The sequence below is a fragment of the Cucurbita moschata genome, unplaced genomic scaffold, assembly GCF_002738365.1.
Source record: "Cucurbita moschata cultivar Rifu unplaced genomic scaffold, Cmos_1.0 Cmo_Scf00010, whole genome shotgun sequence".
In the NCBI taxonomy this organism is placed as follows: domain Eukaryota; kingdom Viridiplantae; phylum Streptophyta; class Magnoliopsida; order Cucurbitales; family Cucurbitaceae; genus Cucurbita; species Cucurbita moschata.
The window spans coordinates 973,173-994,284 of NW_019268526.1; the positions used below are offsets into that span (position 1 = coordinate 973,173).

At 37.9% G+C, this 21,112-nt stretch overlaps 2 protein-coding genes and 1 long non-coding RNA gene across 3 annotated transcripts; 1 reads left to right on the forward strand and 2 right to left on the reverse strand.

Moving 5' to 3' along the window:
* The first annotated feature begins 1,281 nt into the window (after positions 1-1,281).
* LOC111448403 lies at positions 1,282-10,203 on the forward strand. The gene is made up of 3 exons (XR_002711430.1): positions 1,282-1,292; positions 7,289-7,293; positions 9,816-10,203. It is a non-coding gene; the product is annotated as an uncharacterized LOC111448403 (long non-coding RNA).
* LOC111448402 (cytochrome P450 89A2-like) lies at positions 7,425-9,341 on the reverse strand. Its single transcript, XM_023087977.1, has one exon. The coding sequence runs from the start codon at positions 9,266-9,268 to the stop codon at positions 7,724-7,726; it is 1,545 nt and encodes a 514-aa protein (XP_022943745.1). The 5' UTR covers positions 9,269-9,341; the 3' UTR covers positions 7,425-7,723.
* A 6,490-nt stretch (positions 10,204-16,693) lies between the features above and the next one.
* On the reverse strand, positions 16,694-18,401 carry LOC111448727 (cytochrome P450 89A2-like). The gene has a single exon (XM_023088443.1). It carries the CDS (start codon positions 18,376-18,378, stop codon positions 16,819-16,821), a length of 1,560 nt encoding a protein of 519 aa, XP_022944211.1. The 5' UTR covers positions 18,379-18,401; the 3' UTR covers positions 16,694-16,818.
* Between the last annotated feature and the right edge of the window lie 2,711 nt (positions 18,402-21,112).

The window sequence follows — 21,112 nt, forward strand, 5'->3', positions numbered from 1 at the left end:
TATCAAGCCAAATTGCCGAGTTAAAATGCAAGAATCAGAAGTAAATGCTGTACATGAAAGTAAAAGTTCTTCAGATCCAATTGGGGAACACTACTTAACCACTGAGGTTCTTGACCAGCCAACAAAATGTGACTTCAGTTGTACACCAAGATGATGTCTCTGCAAATGCTCATGCCTTGATAGACTACAATGAAGAATGTGTTGTCGATTCCAGTTGCTCTCATCATGCAACTGGAAACGAAACTTTTCTATCAGACGTTCGTCCACATTGTCAAAAGAAGGTTATTGTGACAGCTGATAATTCAATGCATCCCTTGACGAAAGAAGGAGATTTGAATGATGGGACTGTTCTACTCAAGGACGTTTATCATGTTCCTGGTTTAAAGAAAAATCTTGCTCCTGTATCACAAATAACAGATTCAGGAAGGTATGTTATTTTTGGTCCTAAAGATGTTCAAATACTCTCTAATGTGAAACATGTTGATGCTTATATCCAGTTTTGTGGACAAAGAAAAGAATCTTTGTATGTTTTATCAGCTAGTGATGAATATATCAAGAAAGTTGGTCATAATGCAAGCTCAACTCTTTGGCATGCTCGTTTCGGTCATGTGGGTTTTCAGTTGTTGCAGAAAATATCTAACTTCTTGATGGTGTCCCTGTCTTTAAAGATATTCAGCATGATGAGGTTTGTCCAGGCTGCCAATACGGCAAGTCTCATCGTCTTCCTTTCACAAGCTCAAAGAGTAGAGCTTCTAACAGTATTGGAATTGATTCATTCTGATCTTTTGGGACCGACACGAACAGTAAGCTATACCGACCTTCATTACGTGATGGTGTTTGTGGATGATTTCTCTTGCTTCAGTTGGGTATACTTCTTAGAACACAAAAGTGAAGCTTTTTCAAAGTTTATTTAGTTTAAGCATGCTATTGAAAAAGAATTTAAATTGAAAATCAAGTGCCTGCGCACGGATGATGGAGGGGAATTTCTTTCAAATGATTTTATGGAATACTGTAAGAAGCATGAGATTCAGCGTCAACTCACTTGTCTAGGAACCCCACAACAAAATGGGGTGGCTGAGCGCAAGTTAGCTCATCTTACATCAGTTTGCTTGTCTTGGCTGCATGCGAGGAGTCTTCCAAAAGAGATATCATACCATTGTGGAGATATGTTATTACTAACAGGAACGTGTCACACCGTACTGTTTGAAAAGTATAATCATTGTAACCTTAACCTTACAGCTTGAATGTGTCACACCACACAGTTTTTAAAGTACAATTGTTGTAACCTTAGAGTTTGAACGTATCACACATCTCACACATCATAGTTTGAAAAGTACCATCGTTGTAATCTTATACCTTGAATGTGTCACATTGCATAGTTTGAAAAGTACAATCGTTGTGATCTTATTTTATCATTATTTTTTAGAGTACAGGTCATGTTAAGCTAAAACATGTAGTTAAACCTGACGATAGCGCTTAAAAAAGTAAATTCTATGATTATGTTGTTTTATTCAATTTAAGAATGGAGTTCAATCTCGGTGCATGATTATACTAGGTATGTTGGCTTTTGATTAAAATAAAGTTCATTTGAAATAAATTTTGCAGAATTGATTACTCTCATTTTTGAATTGATTGTTGGTAGTGGTTTGTTGTTCTTTTTATTTATTGTCGGTTTTGAGCTCGATTTGTCCTCCATTTATAATTGCGAGTGAAGGGCTTTTAGGATCACCTAGTGAAAATCTTTGTCCCCTTCCTCTCCGACATCAATGTCATCTTAATCCTTCAATGACCGTGGAGATGATAAATTTGGCTATGACTAGTTTATTGTGTTCATGAGTGTTTCTCTTCACATCATCGTGTTTCCTTGTTCTCTCGTATATTTTAGTCAAACTCAAACTCCTCACTACAGATGTGGGTGAAACAACCATGGTCCTAACCACCATTAACATTGTCATGGCATGGACTTGTGAGTTTCTAATTAAAAAATTCTTAGTCAAAGTCAACTGAGGGGCAATTTTCCCCTAAAGCCACAGTAGAGTCCATGAATGTCCTAGGAGAACACTTGCAAAAGAGGAAAAAAAAAATGAGAGAGAGAGAGAGAGTTTGAAAATCTCACCGGACCACCGCCATAAATCGTTTACAACTATGATCTAGTTGCAAGAACTCTTTTCTTGGAACGATAGATAGGTCTGAGAGGTCGGAGTCCTATTTCCTGTTAAGAAAATCACGAATCCATGAGGTAAGATCTTGAGGGTTTTTCCTCAGATCCGAGACTTTATCTTGCGAATCGAGATCTAATATTTTGATATGTTTATCTAGGGAGGATGCTCCACAGATTCCATGAAGGAGCTTGGTCGAAATCTTGGACCTAGGGCGAAACTTGGGAGAGTTAGGTGTTGGAGTTAAAATCTAAGAAAAAATATTAGAACCTAGTTGAGATTGGGATTTTCAACTTTGCTGAAGAAATTGTCTTGATTTGAGTTAAAAATAAAAAGATGTAAAAGTGTAAATTAAAACCTAATAGGATTCTGTGTTTACGACCGCAAGGAGGAGAGAAAAAATTTCAGCGAGCCACGTGTCAACCGTTGAGAAGAGATTCGCATTCGGCCAGGCAAGGGACACGCGTTGCTCACTGCGTTGAGCAATATGTCAAATGCTGAACGAAGCAACACGGCTCTAGCTGAAGAGAGACGCGACTTCTGCAGCACTAATTCGACTCACGGGGTTCGACCCGAATCGACCCGTTACTCGAGACCAAACCCGACTCGACTTGTGGTTCAAAGGAAACTAAATCTAATAGACCCGATCGAATCGACTAGAACCGATCCAGCGACTCGTGTCCGCAAAACTCGCCCGCTTATGGTACTCGCGTGTGACAGTTGCGAGTAGGTGCCTCCCTGATACCAGCATGGAAGGGTGTGGCTGGCGCAAGAGGGACCTAATTGAAGAAAATCACTATTTTTGGACACCCTATATGTGTGGAAACTTTAGATAAAAGAGCACGAATCAATCATGTAAGTCACCCCACCGAATTTAGAAAATTCGCTTGGATGCATGCTAATATTTATCTTAGATGGTTAGCATTTCCATAAAAAGAATTTAGGTAATATGATTATCAAAAGTATGATGCATAATATGAAAAATTATGAAGATTGTTGACTGATGCAATTATATTTTATGCTTCTGTTACATATATGTTTAATTCATGCTGAAAGGTGGATGAGAATTGTGATTTGTACTCCGGGTGCTTGATGGATGTTATCGTGTTGAGCATGTGTATTTATTTTGTATGATGATTCTAGATAATTATTGTGTGCACACTCAGATAATTCTAATAAACCAGTATCATGTACGAGGGATTTGTGGTTAGGTTGACTAGTTACCTAATTTAAACCTAACATTTTTCTTAGGAGCCTAATCAATCACCATGACTTACAAACTATCTTAAGAGCGGTTCTTAGACTACAAGATCTATGAACGATGTCAACAGCTTCGTAGGGGAACAAGGGTTTGTAATCAAAATCCGACTGAACCTAGCCATTTTTACATGGGAAACAAGAGATCCATGACGTGCAGACCATTAACTAGATGGGATAAAGGAGGGGTCACGCCCCCCACCGAGGGTGACTTTATGGACCTGGGAGGCGTCAACTCACCCCCTAGATAAGATACCATATAGTCTCTGTTGGGATTTATGCCCTAGAGCCTCGAAATTAATTATTTAGTTTCTAACAATAATTTTTATTATTTTATGTATAATTTAATTGTTATCCATGGTATGAAAATCTAAGGTTATTAATGTAATCTTGAAAAATATGTAGTTGACATACAAATGATCGTGTTCAAGTAATAACCTAAAAAGTCTATAGTATATGGATAAGGTTAGGTGCCTTATCTTGGTAACACTATTGATACGACCCATTTTGTAATCGTTACAAATGATTTAATCCAAATCGTTCATGTGGAGACATGTAAGTGGGGGTATCCTATATAATGAGTTTGTATAAGATTGAACCAAGAAATATTTAATCTCTCTTTATAAATCCGTTTATTGAGATGATTAATATTTCACATGTCTCCACATGCGACTTGATCTTAATCTTGAGTGAGTTATGAACTTTTGCCTGTGAGTGCTTGTCCTTTAGTTTACATGGGTGAGAATGACTCTGTTAACCGATTCAATATGCCTACCATTTTGGGGGCTTGACCAAATAGAGAGTTAAAAACATAATATCATGAGATGAAATTCACTCCTTTCCATATAAGAAAAAATAGATGAGTTGTTCTCAAGTACTGATTTCTAGACTTAAACAATGAGGCCCCACCCTCTCATTGGCTCGAGAGATACTTAATTTATGATTGGATCATAAACAAATTGCTCATTAGAGAATCAGTGGTAGTAAAAGATGTAATTACAGGAGTAAAACAGACTTTTGACCCAACTGTAATTATGAACAACTATCGACTTGCTTGTAATGATTATATCAATGAACATAACTTGTTCTGTGATGCATAAGAGTGCAACTCTATGTCTCTAGTGGAATGACTTATAGTTAATGAATGGAAATTGATTAATTAAAGAGTTTAATTAATTAATTTTGTATCCTTATAATCGGTAGGTACATAAGGTCTCCTAATGCCAAAAAGTTCAATATATTTAAAAGAAAATTTGAAAGGTTCATTGATATTTAATATATTAGATATATTATATATAAGGAGAAAAAAAATTTAAGATTTAATATATTAGATATATTAAAAGAAAAATATATTTATTGTATTTGATACCATTAAATATTAATTATTTTGATAAATTAAATAAAAATATATTTAAAATTTGATTATATATTAGGATATGTTATAATATTTAAATATGATTTGTATAAGATATTATATCATAATATATTAAATACACAAATATATTATTTGGTAAAAATTCTCAAAGAGTCCCTATAAATAGGACCTTCGGGTTGAGCCAAACATATACGAATCTCTCCCACATTCTCTAGAGAATCAAATTACATCTACAGAGAATTCTCGAAACTCTCCTTCTTCAATCTGTTTGAAATTTTCTTTTAAGAGGCTCCCACAAGTCCTGACCTTGTGTTCTAGTCATAGCAAAAAAGATCTCGTGGAATGTTGGAGAGCTTTTTCATGGTTGGAATACCTCAAAGGAGTATTGCAAGCTAGCATTTCTACAAAGTAGAGTTCTTACTCTACTGTTTATTACTTTGTTTTAATTATTAATAAAAGTCAAAACGGTTCCCAATACTTCTCCTAGATGAAGAGTTCATTCTCTTCGAGTCTGATATGAGCCATACATGAAGTAGCCTTTCACGGAGGGTCACTAGTCATTCACAGCTCGTAGAAGAAACTCTTAGGGTTTAAAATGAAAGGACTGAGACTAAAATAGCATCAAGAAGATAAAACTAGAACCAGACGTTTTAAAGCCAAGGAGAAGCCTGTGAAAATTTGTTACCCCTAGAACGCGATGAGAGTTTACAAGTAGGTGGCTTATTGATGGCTTATTGAGTATAACTTTTATATTCATCCCTTTTTTCCTTTTCTTCTCAGGTGTTCACTGACTGTTGGTCGAGGTAGAAGAGTATACAAGAGTTATGCAGTCACAAAGAGAATCGTCCTGAAGGGTCAATTCATTTTTATATTTTGGAGTCTTTTGTATTTGAAACAACAAACTTGTTTTTCTTTTCTTTTTCCTTTATTGAATTTTTATCTTTTATTCTACTTTTCTTACTTTTATTTTGTTTTCGCTTTCATCTTCTTAGTCGCAGTCCGAGTTTTGAAGTCTCGACAATCGGGTCGTGATAGATACACTAGTAACAACATCGAAGACGATGAAGAACACAAGTACAGCTTTGTTTCCATGAGATCTTACGTATGAGAGTTGAGCCCATAGTTTTCATGAAGGTGGTCGTTCAGTTTATAATTATTTAGTTACTTTTTTAGGTCTTTTTTTATATAACAAGTATTTATCATAGATATTTTTTCTCTTTTTTATTTTTTATATTGTATCAAATAAAGAAGAATAGGATCAAGGCAAAGGACTCCATCGGATTGATTCCCAATGTCGATTAGGTTTTGGGAGATACGAATAAAGGGTCAAAAGCTCGAAAGAGCACCTTAGCCCAACCCTATGCGCTCGAGCCCTAAATTTGCTATGTTTTTTTTTATTCCATTCTTGATTCAAGTATTAGAGTGGGAATTTGACAAATACGACATCGGTGTGCAGATTTCGATATTTTGTAGGTCATTTTTTTTAATATACAAATTCTTCATTGAAGAACTTGCACGTTAGTGGTATAAGTTCACTTTCCCCATTTTTGCATCATTGAATAGTTAATCTAATGATGTTTTACATTAATATTCAAGTAATGATATGAATATGAATTTAATAGAACATAGATGATAGTTTTGTAGCTCAAAAACAATTTTAAAACTCTTTTAGAGTATAACAAAACACATTTTCCACCTTAGATTTACCTTAACAAGCTATTAATGTTCTTAATTATATGAAAATAATATGAATCTAACTTTAAGTATTCTCCGAAAGGCCTCAACCAATGGAGTTAGTATTCCTCACTTATAAACTCATGATCATTCCCTAAATCAGCTGATGTGGGACTTTCATAATCCAACCTTTGATTCATGATTCAATTAGTCTTGCAATTCTTCTTTGGTTTAGTTCGTTCTGGAAGATAATTATGTGGATAAATGACGGAGTGTGATGGTGGCTATTTTGAGTTCACTTATTTTGAAATTTAATAAACCTACGTGTGTGGTCATGCTAAGTTCCCATTAAAGCTTGAATATGTCACACCACACAACTTGAAAAGTACACACCACACCGTGTGAAAAATATAACTCAATGACACGTGACCTATAGCCTTATTTTATTATTGTTTTTTATAGTACATGTCATGCTTAGCTATGATTGAGTTACTTTGTCACTTAAAATCAATTATTATCACGTAATACAGGAGAATGATTTCATACTTATAAATGGGAAGAAATATATTTTAAACTCGAGTGTATTAGGTATTTGGAGATAAGAATAAATGGTCAAAAGCCCGAAAGAGCACCTTAGCCCAAGCCTATGCACTCGAACCCTAAATTTGCTCGAGCCCTAAATTTTTCTCTATATTTGATTCAAGTATTGGAGTGTGTGTATCTGTGAAAAGTAAATCAAAAATTAAATATTAAAAAAGAAAAAAGAATTAACTTTTTTTAAAAAAGATAAAATTGTAATTAATACGTAGCACCATACTATTAGGCCAAGTGGCTCGAGTGTAGCCAAATATATTATTGGTGATAAAGAGAAGTTGATTTAAAGTATGGTAGGAGAGGGTAAGATGAAAAAGATTGATCTTTACCTAGCTTGTGCTTCAATCTTCTAAAGATTATGCATACTAGGTAACCGATAGCTTGGTGCTATATCATAAGCACATTCGGGGTGACATGTTCCATACTCGATTCTCCAAAAGATGATACACACTACGTAATCTACCGCTTGGTGTTACTTCATAAGCACATCGAGAATGACTTGAACTACACTCGATTCTTCTAAAGATAATACATAGGTAACCGATTATTTGGTGCTACATCATAAGCACATCGAGAAAGACTTGTAGCATATTCAATTCTTCTAAAGATGATATATACTAGATAACCGACCGCTTGGTGTTACGTGATAGTATTTTATTTTAATTCACCTGGGATGAATGTTGGCTTTGAGAGGCTTATCCATCACCACCGTGAACTCCACCTTCTCCGACAGATCGACGCCGTCGCCCTCCACCGCCTTCCATTCAAACCTCCAAACCAGATTGGCTATGAAATACTCCAAATGAAGAATTGCCAGACCGAATCCTGGGCACATCCTCCTCCCTGCGCCGAACGGCATCATCTTTATCTCCTTGCTCCCTGTTATATCAAACCCCGCCACTTCTTCTTCTTCCCCGCCCTTCATGAACCTCTCCGGCTTGAACGCCATCGGATCTTCCCACACCTCCGGATCCCAACCCATCTCCGCCACCATGAAATTTACACTCCCATTCTTTGGTATCACGTAATTCTCCAACATCGTGTCCTCTTTCACTGCGTGTGGTAACACGAAATGCCCTGGTGGGTGTCTTCTTAATCCTTCTAAAACCACAGCTCTCAGATATGGAAGCTTCCCCAAATCCTCTTCCTTCACCTCCTCCCCTGTTCCATCCCCCATTACTCCTTTCATCTCTGCAAAAAGCTTGTGTTGGATTTCTGGGTATTTCACTATATTCGCCATTATCCACTGCAAGGCCGTCGACGTCGTGTCGGTGCCGGCGTTGAGGAATTCCGAGCATATGGTCACAATCTCCTCATCTGTAAGCTTTCTATTGTCCTCGTCGGGAAGCTCCAAATCGAGGAGTGTGTCCACATATGACACCACGAAAGCTTCTTCGGTTTCGGCTCTGTTTTCTCTGTTTGCTCTGTTTTGGTTGGCCTTCCTTCTTGCTTCAATCAAAGGAATGATGACTTTCTCCTGATTTCTTCTGATTTCCAAGAACGCCTCCCAGCGCTTACGGAGCAAAATCTTCGTCAATTTCGGCCAGAAATTAAGGACGTTGAAACGGCGAAAACTCAACAGCATAGCTCGGTGTACGTTTTCAATTTCATGAATCTGGGGTTCCTCAAGCTTATCCCCAAAGCACATCAACACCAACAAACAGAACATAGCGTAATGAAAATGATCGATGACAGTAACGGGAGTTTCAGATTTCGAATGAGAAACAAGTCGATTAAGAAGAATATCCAAAACCCACTTGCGAGCTCGATTATAGGACTTAACCCGAGAAGGATGAAGGATTTGGAAAGTGAGATTGCGACGGAGGAGGCGCCAGAGTGGGCCGTAAGAGGCGGAGCTGATGTTGTGTTGGTTGCTGGAGATGATCTTGCTCATGGGTGGAGCCGGTGGACGGTCGGCGAAGAGAGCACCGTTTTGGAGGAGGGCTTTGTGAGCAATAGAGCGGTCGGAGATAAAGATGGTGGGGCGGTTGGCGATGCGGAGGGTGACGACGGGGCCATATTTGGCGGCGAAACTGCGGAGGAGAGATTCAATTTGGAGAGGCGATTGGCGGAGCCACAGGAAAGTTGTGATGATGGGTACTGAAGGAGGGCCTGGTGGGAGATTGGTGGAGCTTCGGAAATGGGTAAAAATGGAGGTTAGAAGAGAGCAGACGCAGAGGGAGACGATGGCGACGAACCAAATCTCCATTTTTTTTGTGTGTTGGAGATTGAGCGGCCAATTCAATCAGAAACCCATACGCTATATATGTCAGGGTAAGCAGCTTGGAGCCCACGTTTTATTATCATTATTGTTGTTATTATTTGAAAATTGTTATTTCATCATAATTGTTTTTATTGATCGTTACAATTTTCTCCCTATTAAGGCATGTCATGTCATTGGCATCTTTAGAACAACTTTTTAACTTTTTAACTTTTTGAGTCATTTAAAATAAGGGTGGTTTTGTTGTTGAAAGGACACCTATAGATACATTTTTAAAGATAGAAAAAGTAGTAATTTGTTTAACAAATTTAATTAATATGGAGAAGAAGGAGGTGAAAGCAATTTCATCCACAAAAATCCCAATAAACTCCGGGAAGCAATGAACTTCCGTCCTATAAAATGACCTCCCTTTCCAATCATTCAGATCACTCCTCTCAATTTCACTTCAATTTTTGTTGTCGCCAACAACCGGTATCAGAGCGATCTTGCAGTAGCAAGAATGGCAGCTGAAAAACAAGTTGAGAGCTACGTTCAGCCCGCCATCCCGAGGCTCGATGGTCACTATGATCATTGGGCGATGTTGATGGAAAATTTTCTCAGATCAAAAGAGTTTTTTGATATGGTGGAGACGGGTTATGAAGATCTAAATGAAGGCGAGTTACTCTCAGCTGGTCAACAGCAACTGTTGGCAGCATCAAAGTTGAAGGACCTGAAGGTCAAGAACTATTTATTTTAGTCCAATGATAGGACTATCTTGGAAACAATGAAACAATGCTTCAGAAGAAAACATCCAAGGAAATTTGGGATTCTATGAGGAGGAAGTATCAAGGCTCAACGAGAGTAAAGCGTGCTCAACTTCAAGCAGTTAGAAGAGACTTTGAAATTCTCCAAATGCAAAAGGCAGAAACGGTGAATGATTATATTGGCAAGGTTATTAGTCTTGCAAGTAAAATGAGGATGCATGGTGATTCAATCATGGATGTTGCGGTCGTAGAAAGATTTTGCGATCACTAACTCCAAAGTTCGATTACATTGTATGTTCTATCGAAGAAGCAAACAATGTTGAAGAGATGCAAATAGATGAGCTCCAAAGCTCCCTGTTAGTACATGAACAGAGACTCAATCGTACAAGTGCAATAGAGGAGATGACAGCCTTAAAGATATCCACACCAAGTGAAACTTCAAGCCCTAGAGGTAGAGGGCAAAGAAGAGGCAGAGGTCGTGTGAGAGGCTGTCAAGAAAGAAGTGGAGATGTTGGTAGGTCAGCAGATCTAGTCAGAAACGATTATGACAACAAAGGCAAGAGAAACTTTGACAAGTCTAAGGTGGAATGCTACAGATGTGGACGCCTTGGACATTACAAAAATGAATGCTATACCAGGCTCCAAAAGAAGAAAAGAGATCAATCCAATTTTGTGGAGGGAAGAGAAGAAGAAACATTGTTAATGTCATTCCATGCTATCAAGGTTGCAGATCAAGGTGTATGGGTCATAGACTCTGGATGCAACAACCATATGACAGGTTGTAAGGAATTCCTCTCAACTCTGGATAAAAATTTTCATACTACGGTTTGTCTTGGCAACAATTCAACTATCCAAGTGATGGGGAAAGGAACAGTAGATATCAAGACTAGAAATGGCTTTGTAGAGTCTATTTATAATGTATTCTATATTCCTGATCTAAAGGCCAACTTACTTAGTATCGGTCAGTTATAAGAAAATGGGTACGTGATCACATTCCAAAATGATGAATGTGAGATTTATGACTCCAAAAGAGGATCGATTGCTAAGATGAAGATGATCACCAACTGTCTATATCCGTTGACGTTAAATATCGTTGCCAAAAGTTTGATGGTGAAGAAAGAAGATACCACCTGACTTTGGCATTTTAGGTATGGTCATCTACACTTCAAAGGATTAAAGACATTGTCTTCAAAGAAGATGGTAACTGGGTTGCCAGATATTACTCCTCCAACAGAAATTTGCGAGAGCTGTGTAATAGCAAAACATGAAAGAAATTCTTTTCCATCCAGAAAATCAAGAAGAGCTCAAGCAATTTTGAAGTTGATTCATTCAGACATATGTGGTCCCATCTCTCCAGCATCAAATGGTGACAAGAAATATTTCATGACCCTCATCGAGAATTTTAGTCGAAAAACATGGACTTATTTCTTGCACGCCAAATCAGAAGCCTTTGATTGCTTCAAAAAAATTTGTGCTACTATGAAGACGGAAACTGGAAGAAGAGTCAAGGGTTTAAGAACTGACAGAGGTGGAGAGTTCTGCTCGAACGAGTTTATTAAATTTTGTGAAGAGAAGGGCATAAGGAGGCAGTTAACAACAACATATATACCACAACAAAATGGCGTGGGTGAAAGAAAAAACAGGACCAGGAAAAACAGGACCATTCTCAACATGTTCGAAGTTTACTAAATAAAGGTGAAGTCCCGAAGGAATTCTGGCCAGAAGCTGTCGTGTGGTCTGTTCACATTCTCAACCGGAGCCCTACTTTTTCTGTTAGAGATATGACTACACAAGAAGCATGGAGCGGAAGAAAACCTGCAGTAGACCACTTTAGAATCTATGGGTGCATAGCATATGCACACATTCCTGATCAGAAAAGAAAGAAACTTGAGGACAAGAGTTTGAAGTGTGTGTTCCTTGGAGTAAGCGAGACTTCTAAGGCGTACAAGCTCTATGATCCTTTGACAAAGAAGGTGGTGGTAAGTCGTTATGTAATCTTTGACGAAAAGAAGACTTGGACATGGGAAGAAAAGATCACTGTAAATCAGCAGATTCTTGTAGATCTTGAAGAAGACAAACTAAAGCCCCTATTCAGCCTCACTATAAGCATGGAGAGAGCTCATCACAAGCTCAACAAGAACTAGTAGAAGAAGATCATGTTCATAATCAAAGAAATCCAAGAGCAAGAAAGAGACCAAATTGGATGGTTGATTATGAGATGGACTATGAATCAAGTGATAGTACTTATTTTGCATTCTTTATGGATAGTGATCCAATTGTCTATGAAGAAGCGGTAAAGGAGAAGAAATGGAAGGAAGCTATGGACAGTGAAATCAAATCCATAGAGAAGAACAAGACTTGGGAGCTCACTGATCTTCCTCGAGGGCAGAAAACAATCGGAGTAAAATGGGTTTTCAAAACCAAGTTGAATGAAAACGGTGAGGTGGATAAGTACAAGGCGCGACTCGTTGCAAAAGGATACAAGCAGAAGTATGGAGTTGAGTATAAGGAGGTATTTGCACTAGTGGCACGTCAAGATACTATCATGCTTATAATTTCTATTGCAACACAGAAATCTTGGCCTATTTATCAACTTGATGTGAAATCGGCCTTCCTACATGGAGAGCTTCAAGAAGAGGTATATGTGGAGCAACCAGAAGGTTTTGTTCAAAAAGGTAAAGAGGAAAAAGTATACAAGTTGAAGAAAGCTTTGTACAGTTTGAAGCAAGCTCCGAGGGCATGTACAGTCACATTGATTCTTATTTTGAAAAGATGGAATTCAAAAAGGTAAAGAGGAAAAAGTATACAAGTTGAAGAAAGCTTTGTACAGTTTGAAGCAAGCTCTGAGGGTATGTACAGTCGCATTGATTCTCATTTTGAAAAGATGGGATTCATTAAATGCCCGTATGAACATACGTTGTATGTGAAAACTGAAAAGGGAGGTAACATTCTCATTATTTGTTTATATGTTGATGATTTAATATTTACTGACAATAATGAAAAAATGTTTGAATTTTTTAAGAAGAGCATGATGAAAGAATTTGAAATGACAGATCTTAGTTTGATAAGATATTTTCTTGGATTAGAAGTTGCTCAAACTCCCGCAGGTAACTTTATCTGTCAGAAGAAATATGCTCAAGAATTACTTGAAAGATTTAAATTGGATGAGTGCACATTTGAAACTCCATCAGAATTGGGTTTGAAGTTGCACAAGGATACTGAAGGGCGAGAGGTTGATAATAGGTACTTCAAACAAATTGTGGGAAGTTTGATGTACTTAACTTCAACAAGACCGGACATCATGTATGCGGTTAGTATGATAAGTCGTTACATGGAGCATCCAACGGAAAAACATCTCAATACAGCAAGAAGGATACTTCGTTATGTGAGAGGAACCTTCGACTTGGGGGTATTCTACAAGAAAGAAGATGATCCGAAGATGGTTGGCTATATAGATAGCGATTATGCAGGTGATATAGATGATCGTAAAAGTACTTCAGGAAGTATTTTCATGATGAGTTCAGGAGCTATTTACTGGTCTTCAAAGAAGCAACATATTGTAACACTCTCAACTACAGAAGCAGAATTTGTGGCAGCAACAGCATGCTCGTGCCAAGCAATTTGGTTAAGAAAAATGCTTGAAATTCTTAAACAGAAGCAACTAGGTACGACGGTTATATATTGTGATAATATGTCAACTATTAAGTTGTCTAAAAATCCTGTGTTGCATGGAAGGAGTAAGCACATCGATGTTCGATTTCATTTCTTGCGTGATTTGTGTAAAGAAGGCATTATTAAACTCAACTTTTACCGAAGTGATGAACAAATCGTAGACCTATTCACAAAACCCTTGAAACAACCATTGTTCGAGAAGCTTAGAAGAAAGATGGGGATGTGCAGAATCCAAGATGTATATCAAGAAGATAAAGTGAAGTCCTAAATTGAATTCTCTAGAAATCAGTTTAAGGGAGGGTGTTGAAGGAACACTAAAAGATACATTTAAAGGTAGAAGAAGTAGTAATTTGTTTAACAAATTTAGTTAGTGCAGAAGGGGGAGGTGAAAGCAATTTCATCCACAGAAATCCCAACCAACTCCGGGAAGTAATGGAATCCCATTCTATAAAATGACCTCCCTTTCCGATCATTCAAATCACTCCTCTCAATTTCACTTCAATTTTTGTTGTCACCACATTTGTTCGAAAGCCTTGTCGCAACTTATGAATTAAGATACCGATGAATTAAGATGCTTGAAAGTATGTTGTCTCGAAAGCCTTCTCGCAACCTTTTTTTTTTTTTTTAATAAATCAATATATTTCATGTGCTACTTACGTCATTTTTAAATATTTGAATTTTAATATTACCACATACCCTCTAACGATATAAAAAAAAAAAAAAAAATCTAAAACATAGTTTTTAGTTTAAATATTACGATTAGAGTTTCAAAATTAACTATATATATTAAAATGAGGGTGAGACGAGGAATTGGATGGAAGAAGGGATGGGAGAATATAATCCGTCCCCGACTCCATTTATCTAGCAACAAAACAAAAAAAAGTTTTCGATAAGGTCAAGCCCAGTAATCGTATGAGCCCATCATTTATACATTTTATAAAAATGATTTAGGTATCTCATGAATAAAAATACCTACATATTTACCAAAATGATTTAGATATTTAGTAATAAAGATATCTAACCATTTTAGTAAAATTATTTAGGTATTTTAGGAATAACTGGTTAGATATGTTAGGAATAAATTGTCACCATCTGCTGTAAATACTCTTCTACCCTACCAATGTTTTCATCCCAAAAGAAATACAAAGCATAGAATGCAATAGTTTCTGTAGAGTATCTTGTAATATGTTTCTTGATTGGTGTTAATAAAAAGTGCGAGTGTTTCCACCCAGAATTGTGTTCAACAATCTTTTATTAGAGTTAGGTTAGTGTAGTCGTGTGATCTCCTAGAATTGTTTAGTATGTCCTGCGGTTGCAGCTCAATTTAACCTTTGACATCAGAAACAGTTTTTTGAAATCATTAGTGGGTGAGTTTCTTTGTCTTCGTGAGTAGTCTGTCACTCTACAAATTTTGTGTCGAAAAGGCTTGTTTGGTAATATCGAGGTATTACTAACATGATGATGATTTCTAAATCAGGAATCAAGAAACTCAAAAACAACAACTACATCGCGTGGGCACCATGCATGATCTCCTATTTACATAGATATGACCTTTGGGAGATGGTTGGTGGGAGTGAAACTACGCCCCAGAGGAGGATTCTAACGATGCCATGTGCAAATAGAGAATCAAAGTAGGCAAAGCAATGTTTTCCTTGAAGACCACAATCAAAGAAGAGATATTAGAGCATATTTGGGATGACAAGACACCAAAAGAAGCATGAAACACGTTCGTGATGCTGTTCTCAAAGAAGAACAATACGAGACTACAACTTCTGGAGAATGAGGTGTTATCAATTTTACAACTTGACATGACGATTGCTCAGTACTTCCACAAAGTCAAGTCGATTTGAGAACCTCGAATGAAGAGGATCATCATCCATGAATTGCAACCAAAATATAGAAGTTTCATTATTGTTGTACAAGGATGGGCCGCTCAACCACCCCTTGTAGAGTTCAAAAATTTGTTAGCTAGCCAAGAAGCCATTATTAAACAATGGGAGACATCACATTAAAGGGCGAAGAAGGAGCAGGCTACACAAATGAAAGTTGGAGCAATAATAAGTCATTTAACAAAGTGGATACAAAAATGGTGAGAAAGGAAGAAGCCACCAAGTAACTACACAACTAGGGAGAGCTCAAAAGAACGGAAACAAAAGCTCTCAAATAAAGAGATTTGAAGGTAGTTGCTACAATTATGAGAAGAAGGGTCACATGTCCAGAGATTGTTGGTCAAGAAAAAATATATCAAAAGAAATATGGCATCTTCCAACATGAATGGGATGGGATGTAGAGGTACTATACGCCATGGAAGAAGATGGGTTAACACTTATTGCAATGATTAGAGAGTACATTGATTATGAGAATGACTGGATTGTTGATTCATGATTCTCAAACCACATGACTGGCGATCGGAGAAAATTGCAAGACAAGAAAGAGTAGAGAGGAAGTCGCATGGTATGCACAACAAATAACACACTGTTGTCAATTGCTCAAATCGACAATATGACAATCATGCTTGACAATAAATCTTATACAATGTCACTACATAATGTTTATCATGTATCGAGTATAAAGAAGAAATTGTTGTCAGTGCGACAACTAACATGAGGAAACCACCATCAAACAAGAAGATTTGAAAATCTACAAAGAAGATAATAGGAAAACCAACAATAGAAGGGCGAAGAGTAGAATCCGTTTACGGCTATTTGCAGAGTCGACTCTACTCTAACAATGTTTTCATCCCAAAAGAAATACAAAGCACAGAGTACAGTAGTTTCTACCGACTTTCTTGTAATCTCTTCTCAATTAGTGTTAATAAATAGTGCGAGTGTATCCTACGAAGAGTTGTGTTTAACACCACTCCCTTTCTATTTCCATTCCTACGAGATTGGACATCTCTACGCTCGTGGGTAAGATCAATCTAGACGAATACTTCCATACCATTGTTGCTACAATCAATTTAAGGAAGCAGCATTGAGAATAAGTTCGACCCAAAACATTGATACAAAACGAAACCATGTTGATAAACATAGCAAGCAATAAAGCCATATGCATCATGTCATTGCTTCACATACATATGCCTTACAAGTTAGTAGATAATGAGTTGAATCTCAATATCCAAATTTAAAACCTGGGACTTATGTTGGCTTTCAGAGGGTTTTTCATCACAACGGTGAACTCTACCTTCTCCGACAGATCAACATCGTCCCCATCCACACCCTTCCATTCAAATTTCCATACCAAATTCGCTAAGAAATACTCCAAATGAAGGATCCCCAAGCCATATCCTGGGCAAATCCTCCTCCCTGCTCCGAACGGCATCATCTTTATCTCTTTGCTACCCGTTACATCAAACCCCGCCGCTCCTCCTCCCATGAACCTCTCAGGCTTAAACGCCATCGGATCTTCCCATACGTCTGCACCCCGACCCATCTCCGCTGCCATGAAATTTACAGACGCGTTCTTGGGTAGAACGTAGTTTAAGAATTCTATATCCTCTTTCACTCCTCGTGCTTGTAGGAAAAGCCCTGGTGGGTGTCTTCTTAATCCTTCTAAAACCACTGCTTTCAGATATGGAAGTTTCCCCAAATCCTCTTCCTGAACCTCCTCCCCTGTTCCATCTCCCATTACTCCCTTGATCTCTTCGAAGAGCTTATGTTGGATTTCTGGGTGTTTCACTAAATTCGCCATTATCCACTGCATGGTCGTGGAGGTGGTATCGGTGCCGCCGGTGAGGAATTCCGAGCATAGACCGACCATTTCGCCGTCTGTTACCTTTCTATTGCCCTCTTCGGGGAGGTGTAATTCGAGGAGTGTGTCCACATACGACAACACGAAATCTTCATCTTCTTCTTCTTCTTCTTCTTCTTTACCTTCTCTGTTTTCTTCTCTGTTTCCTCTGTTTTGCTTGTCCTTCCTCCTTGCTTCGATTAGAGGGATTATGACTCTCTCTTGGTTCCTTCTTAGTTGGAGAAACTCCTCCCAGCGTTTTGGAAGGAAAATCTTTGTCAATTTAGGCGATAAATTAAGGAGACCAAAACGCCTAAGATTTAGCAGCATCGTACGCTGCACATTCTCGACTTCTTTGATTTTGGGTTCGTCGAGTTTATCCCCAAAGCACATTAGCACCAACAAACAGAACATGGCATACTGAAAATGATGCACAACACAGACGGGAGTTCCCGATTCAGAGTGCGGGAGAAGGCGTTTAAGAAGAATATCCAAAACCCATTTGCGAGCAGGAGCGTAGGATCTGACACGGGAAGGATGGAGGATTTGGGAAGTGAGATTGCGGCGGAAGAGGCGCCAGAGTGGGCCGTAAGGGGCGGAGTTGATGCTGTGCTGGTTGCTGGAGAGGATTTTGACCAAAGGAGGAACTGGAGGGCGGTCGGCGAAGAGAGCGCCGTGTTGGAGGAGAGCGTTGTGGGCAATGGTGCGGTCGGCTATGAAGATGGAGATGCGAGAGCCAATGCGGAGGGTGACGATGGGGCCGTATTTGGCGACGGCGGTGCGGAGGTAAGATTCCATTTGGAGAGGCGATGTGCGGAGCCATAGGAAAGTGGAGATGATGGGGATTGAAGGAGGGCCTGGTGGAAGCTTGGTGGAGCTCCGGAAATGGCTAAAAATGGAGCTTAGAACATAGCAGATGCAGAGGGAGATGAGGATGATGAACCACATCGCCATTTTTGTGTACTAGAGATTGATCGTTGAATCCAGCTTTGAAAGCTTATCCATTCATTATATTCCCTTTATATCAATAAAAGAATTGAAGAAATTTTATTATTAAAATGAGAAGAAATATTATTATTAATATTTTGTTTAAAAAATATTTTTGAATTTCTAAAAAAAAAAAATTTAGTACTCTATTAACTTTGTAAAGTGTTCAAAAATTGCAAAGGTAAGCATGTTCTATGGTCTCCTAAATTGCAGTGACACCATTAGTCATTACAGGTGAGTCTTGCTTTAACCTGAAAAGTAAGAGTAGCACGTGGTTTGAATATTTTAAGAAATACTTGGTAAGCGACTCTTCTATCGAGGTTAAATTCAAGCACATGCAAATCGTGAGTGGGACGTATCATATCAGTCTATTTTTCTACGACAACTATCCTAAACGGGCAATTGGATGTGTACTTATACATGGTCCACACGTGCAAGTATGGACCCACCAGTCGGTTCACACACCTCTTGGGTCCCTTTCTAGTTGGGTGAGCATTCTATAGTAGCTGTTGATGCCGGACACCCGCTAGAAATAGCGACCGTCATGACAGCATTATGGTAAACATAATGATCGTTTCTTTGCATCTTAGCGTACGTGTCCATACTATCGTAAAAGGAGAAGTGGGTATCCTCTGATGCATGAACACACAATAATGCCTGAGGTTCCAACATTTTTCCTTTTTCATTACCATGTATTACAACCCCGCTAGCGTCTTTCTTCATATCATAATATTTTTATCATACCTTTCCATGCGAATACCAAGGTTGTACATTATGACAATTTTTCATTTGCATGTCAATCATATCACATATCATTCATGTTGCACATATATCGTATCATAACATTTTGATGCTGTCGAACGTAACAATTCACATCGTGCACATATCATACCATATCATAAATCATAACAGTCACATAACATAACCCGAGCATGCCTTCAACATATCAAATTATAAACATATTAATTCATCTCATACAACATAATATTCACGTATCATATCACATACATATCGTTGTTAGGATCGCACAACAACGCATACACTCGATCTAGATAAATACAAAGAACGAGAAAATGCAAGGAGAATATTAGCTAAAGGATATGTATTAATGACTACATATATGTACAGTAAGAGGCAATACAGAGAATATAGAAAATACATTTTCAAAGCTTTGAATAAATATATATATGATTCAGCTTACTATATATAGTTTTACTAGATATAATCATTAACTATATATAACTATTTACCATATATAGCTTTACCTGATATAACTTTTTAACATTTATGACTATTTACTTTATATTATTTATCATATATATATATATATAGCCGTTGACTAAACTATAAATAACTAGCAGCCATAACCTAACAATTCTCCTACTCGGAGACTAATCTAGTCAACCAAGAATTTCATTCTCAAACGAGCATTTTCATGGCACCATACCAATTGAGGCTTTGCACAACCTCAATATTCCAACATCAACACATTTTGTCAACATATTTGCAGAATTTTTTGCACTCTCTATCTTCTCCAAACACATCATCATCTTCCACTAACCTACGAGTGAAATGGTATCGACTTCTATGTTTTGTCTTTAAATGATAGTCTGGATTCCTCACCAACTGTCTGACACTCTGACTATCTCTATAAAGAATTTTTTCATGTTGCTTCTTGCCAAATTCTTCAAGATAGTCAGTCATCCATATCGTCTCCTTTTCAACTTCAGCTATTGCCACGTACTCAGCTTCAGTACAACGCATTTTTGAAGCCTAGACATCCCATCATCCATGGCTTGCTCCCACTTGGTTGTATCCTTCAACTGTAGGACCTCATCAAAGGGCTCTGGTGCCCTTTTATCAGCAACAGATAGTGTAATGAAGGTACATACATATCTGGTACTTTGATAGTACTGGTTGATCTTCTCAGCATCGATTCAGGTGTCACTTGCTCTACCGTTGGTTCCTCTGCAACAGTTTCAGGAGTTTCTTGAGTATCTGCTACAACATCACTAGGTGATTTTTTTTCGCAATTCAACCTCAACTTCCACTTGCTTCGTTATCTTGGAAACTTGCTCCACATCTGGTTTCTCAGCAGTAGTCTCAGGAGTTTTATGAGTATCTGCTACAATATCACTAGGTGAGTTTCCCCGCAACTCAAACTCAACTCCCACTTGCTTCGTGGTTTTGGAACCTTGCTCCACATCTGTATGGACAATTTCCAACCGCACTTTCTTCAATTCTCTGGTAGTCCTTGTGAAGCTAACTCGTTTCTGCTTGCTCATAACGTAGTTCTCACAACGACCCACATTAAGAGATTTTAGACCTTCTAAAACTCATTTCGCAGCCAGCATCTTCATTCTTTTCACACTCATATGTCCAAGTCTATTGTACCATAGACTTGAATTTGAAGCACTTTCAACAATAGCAGCCATGTTCATACACCCTGCAGTGGTGTATAAAGTTCCAGATTTTATGCCACGTGCTACCACCATAGCACCCTTCGTAATCTTCCACAAACTTTTCCCTAACTCTGTTGCATACCTGTGCTATCCAACTGACCAATAGAGAACAAGTTCTTCTTGAAACTAGGAATATATCTGACATTCTTTAATGTCCACTGATTTCCTACTGGAGTTTTTATGCAGACATCCTCTTTTCCTTTAATCTCCAAATCTTTGTTATCGACAAGATACACCTT

Bases quoted from the DNA above. Each gene is read 5' to 3' on its own strand.
- LOC111448402 (XM_023087977.1), bottom strand. From the start codon at position 9,268: ATGGAGATTTGGTTCGTCGCCATCGTCTCCCTCTGCGTCTGCTCTCTT.
- LOC111448727 (XM_023088443.1), bottom strand. From the start codon at position 18,378: ATGGCGATGTGGTTCATCATCCTCATCTCCCTCTGCATCTGCTATGTT.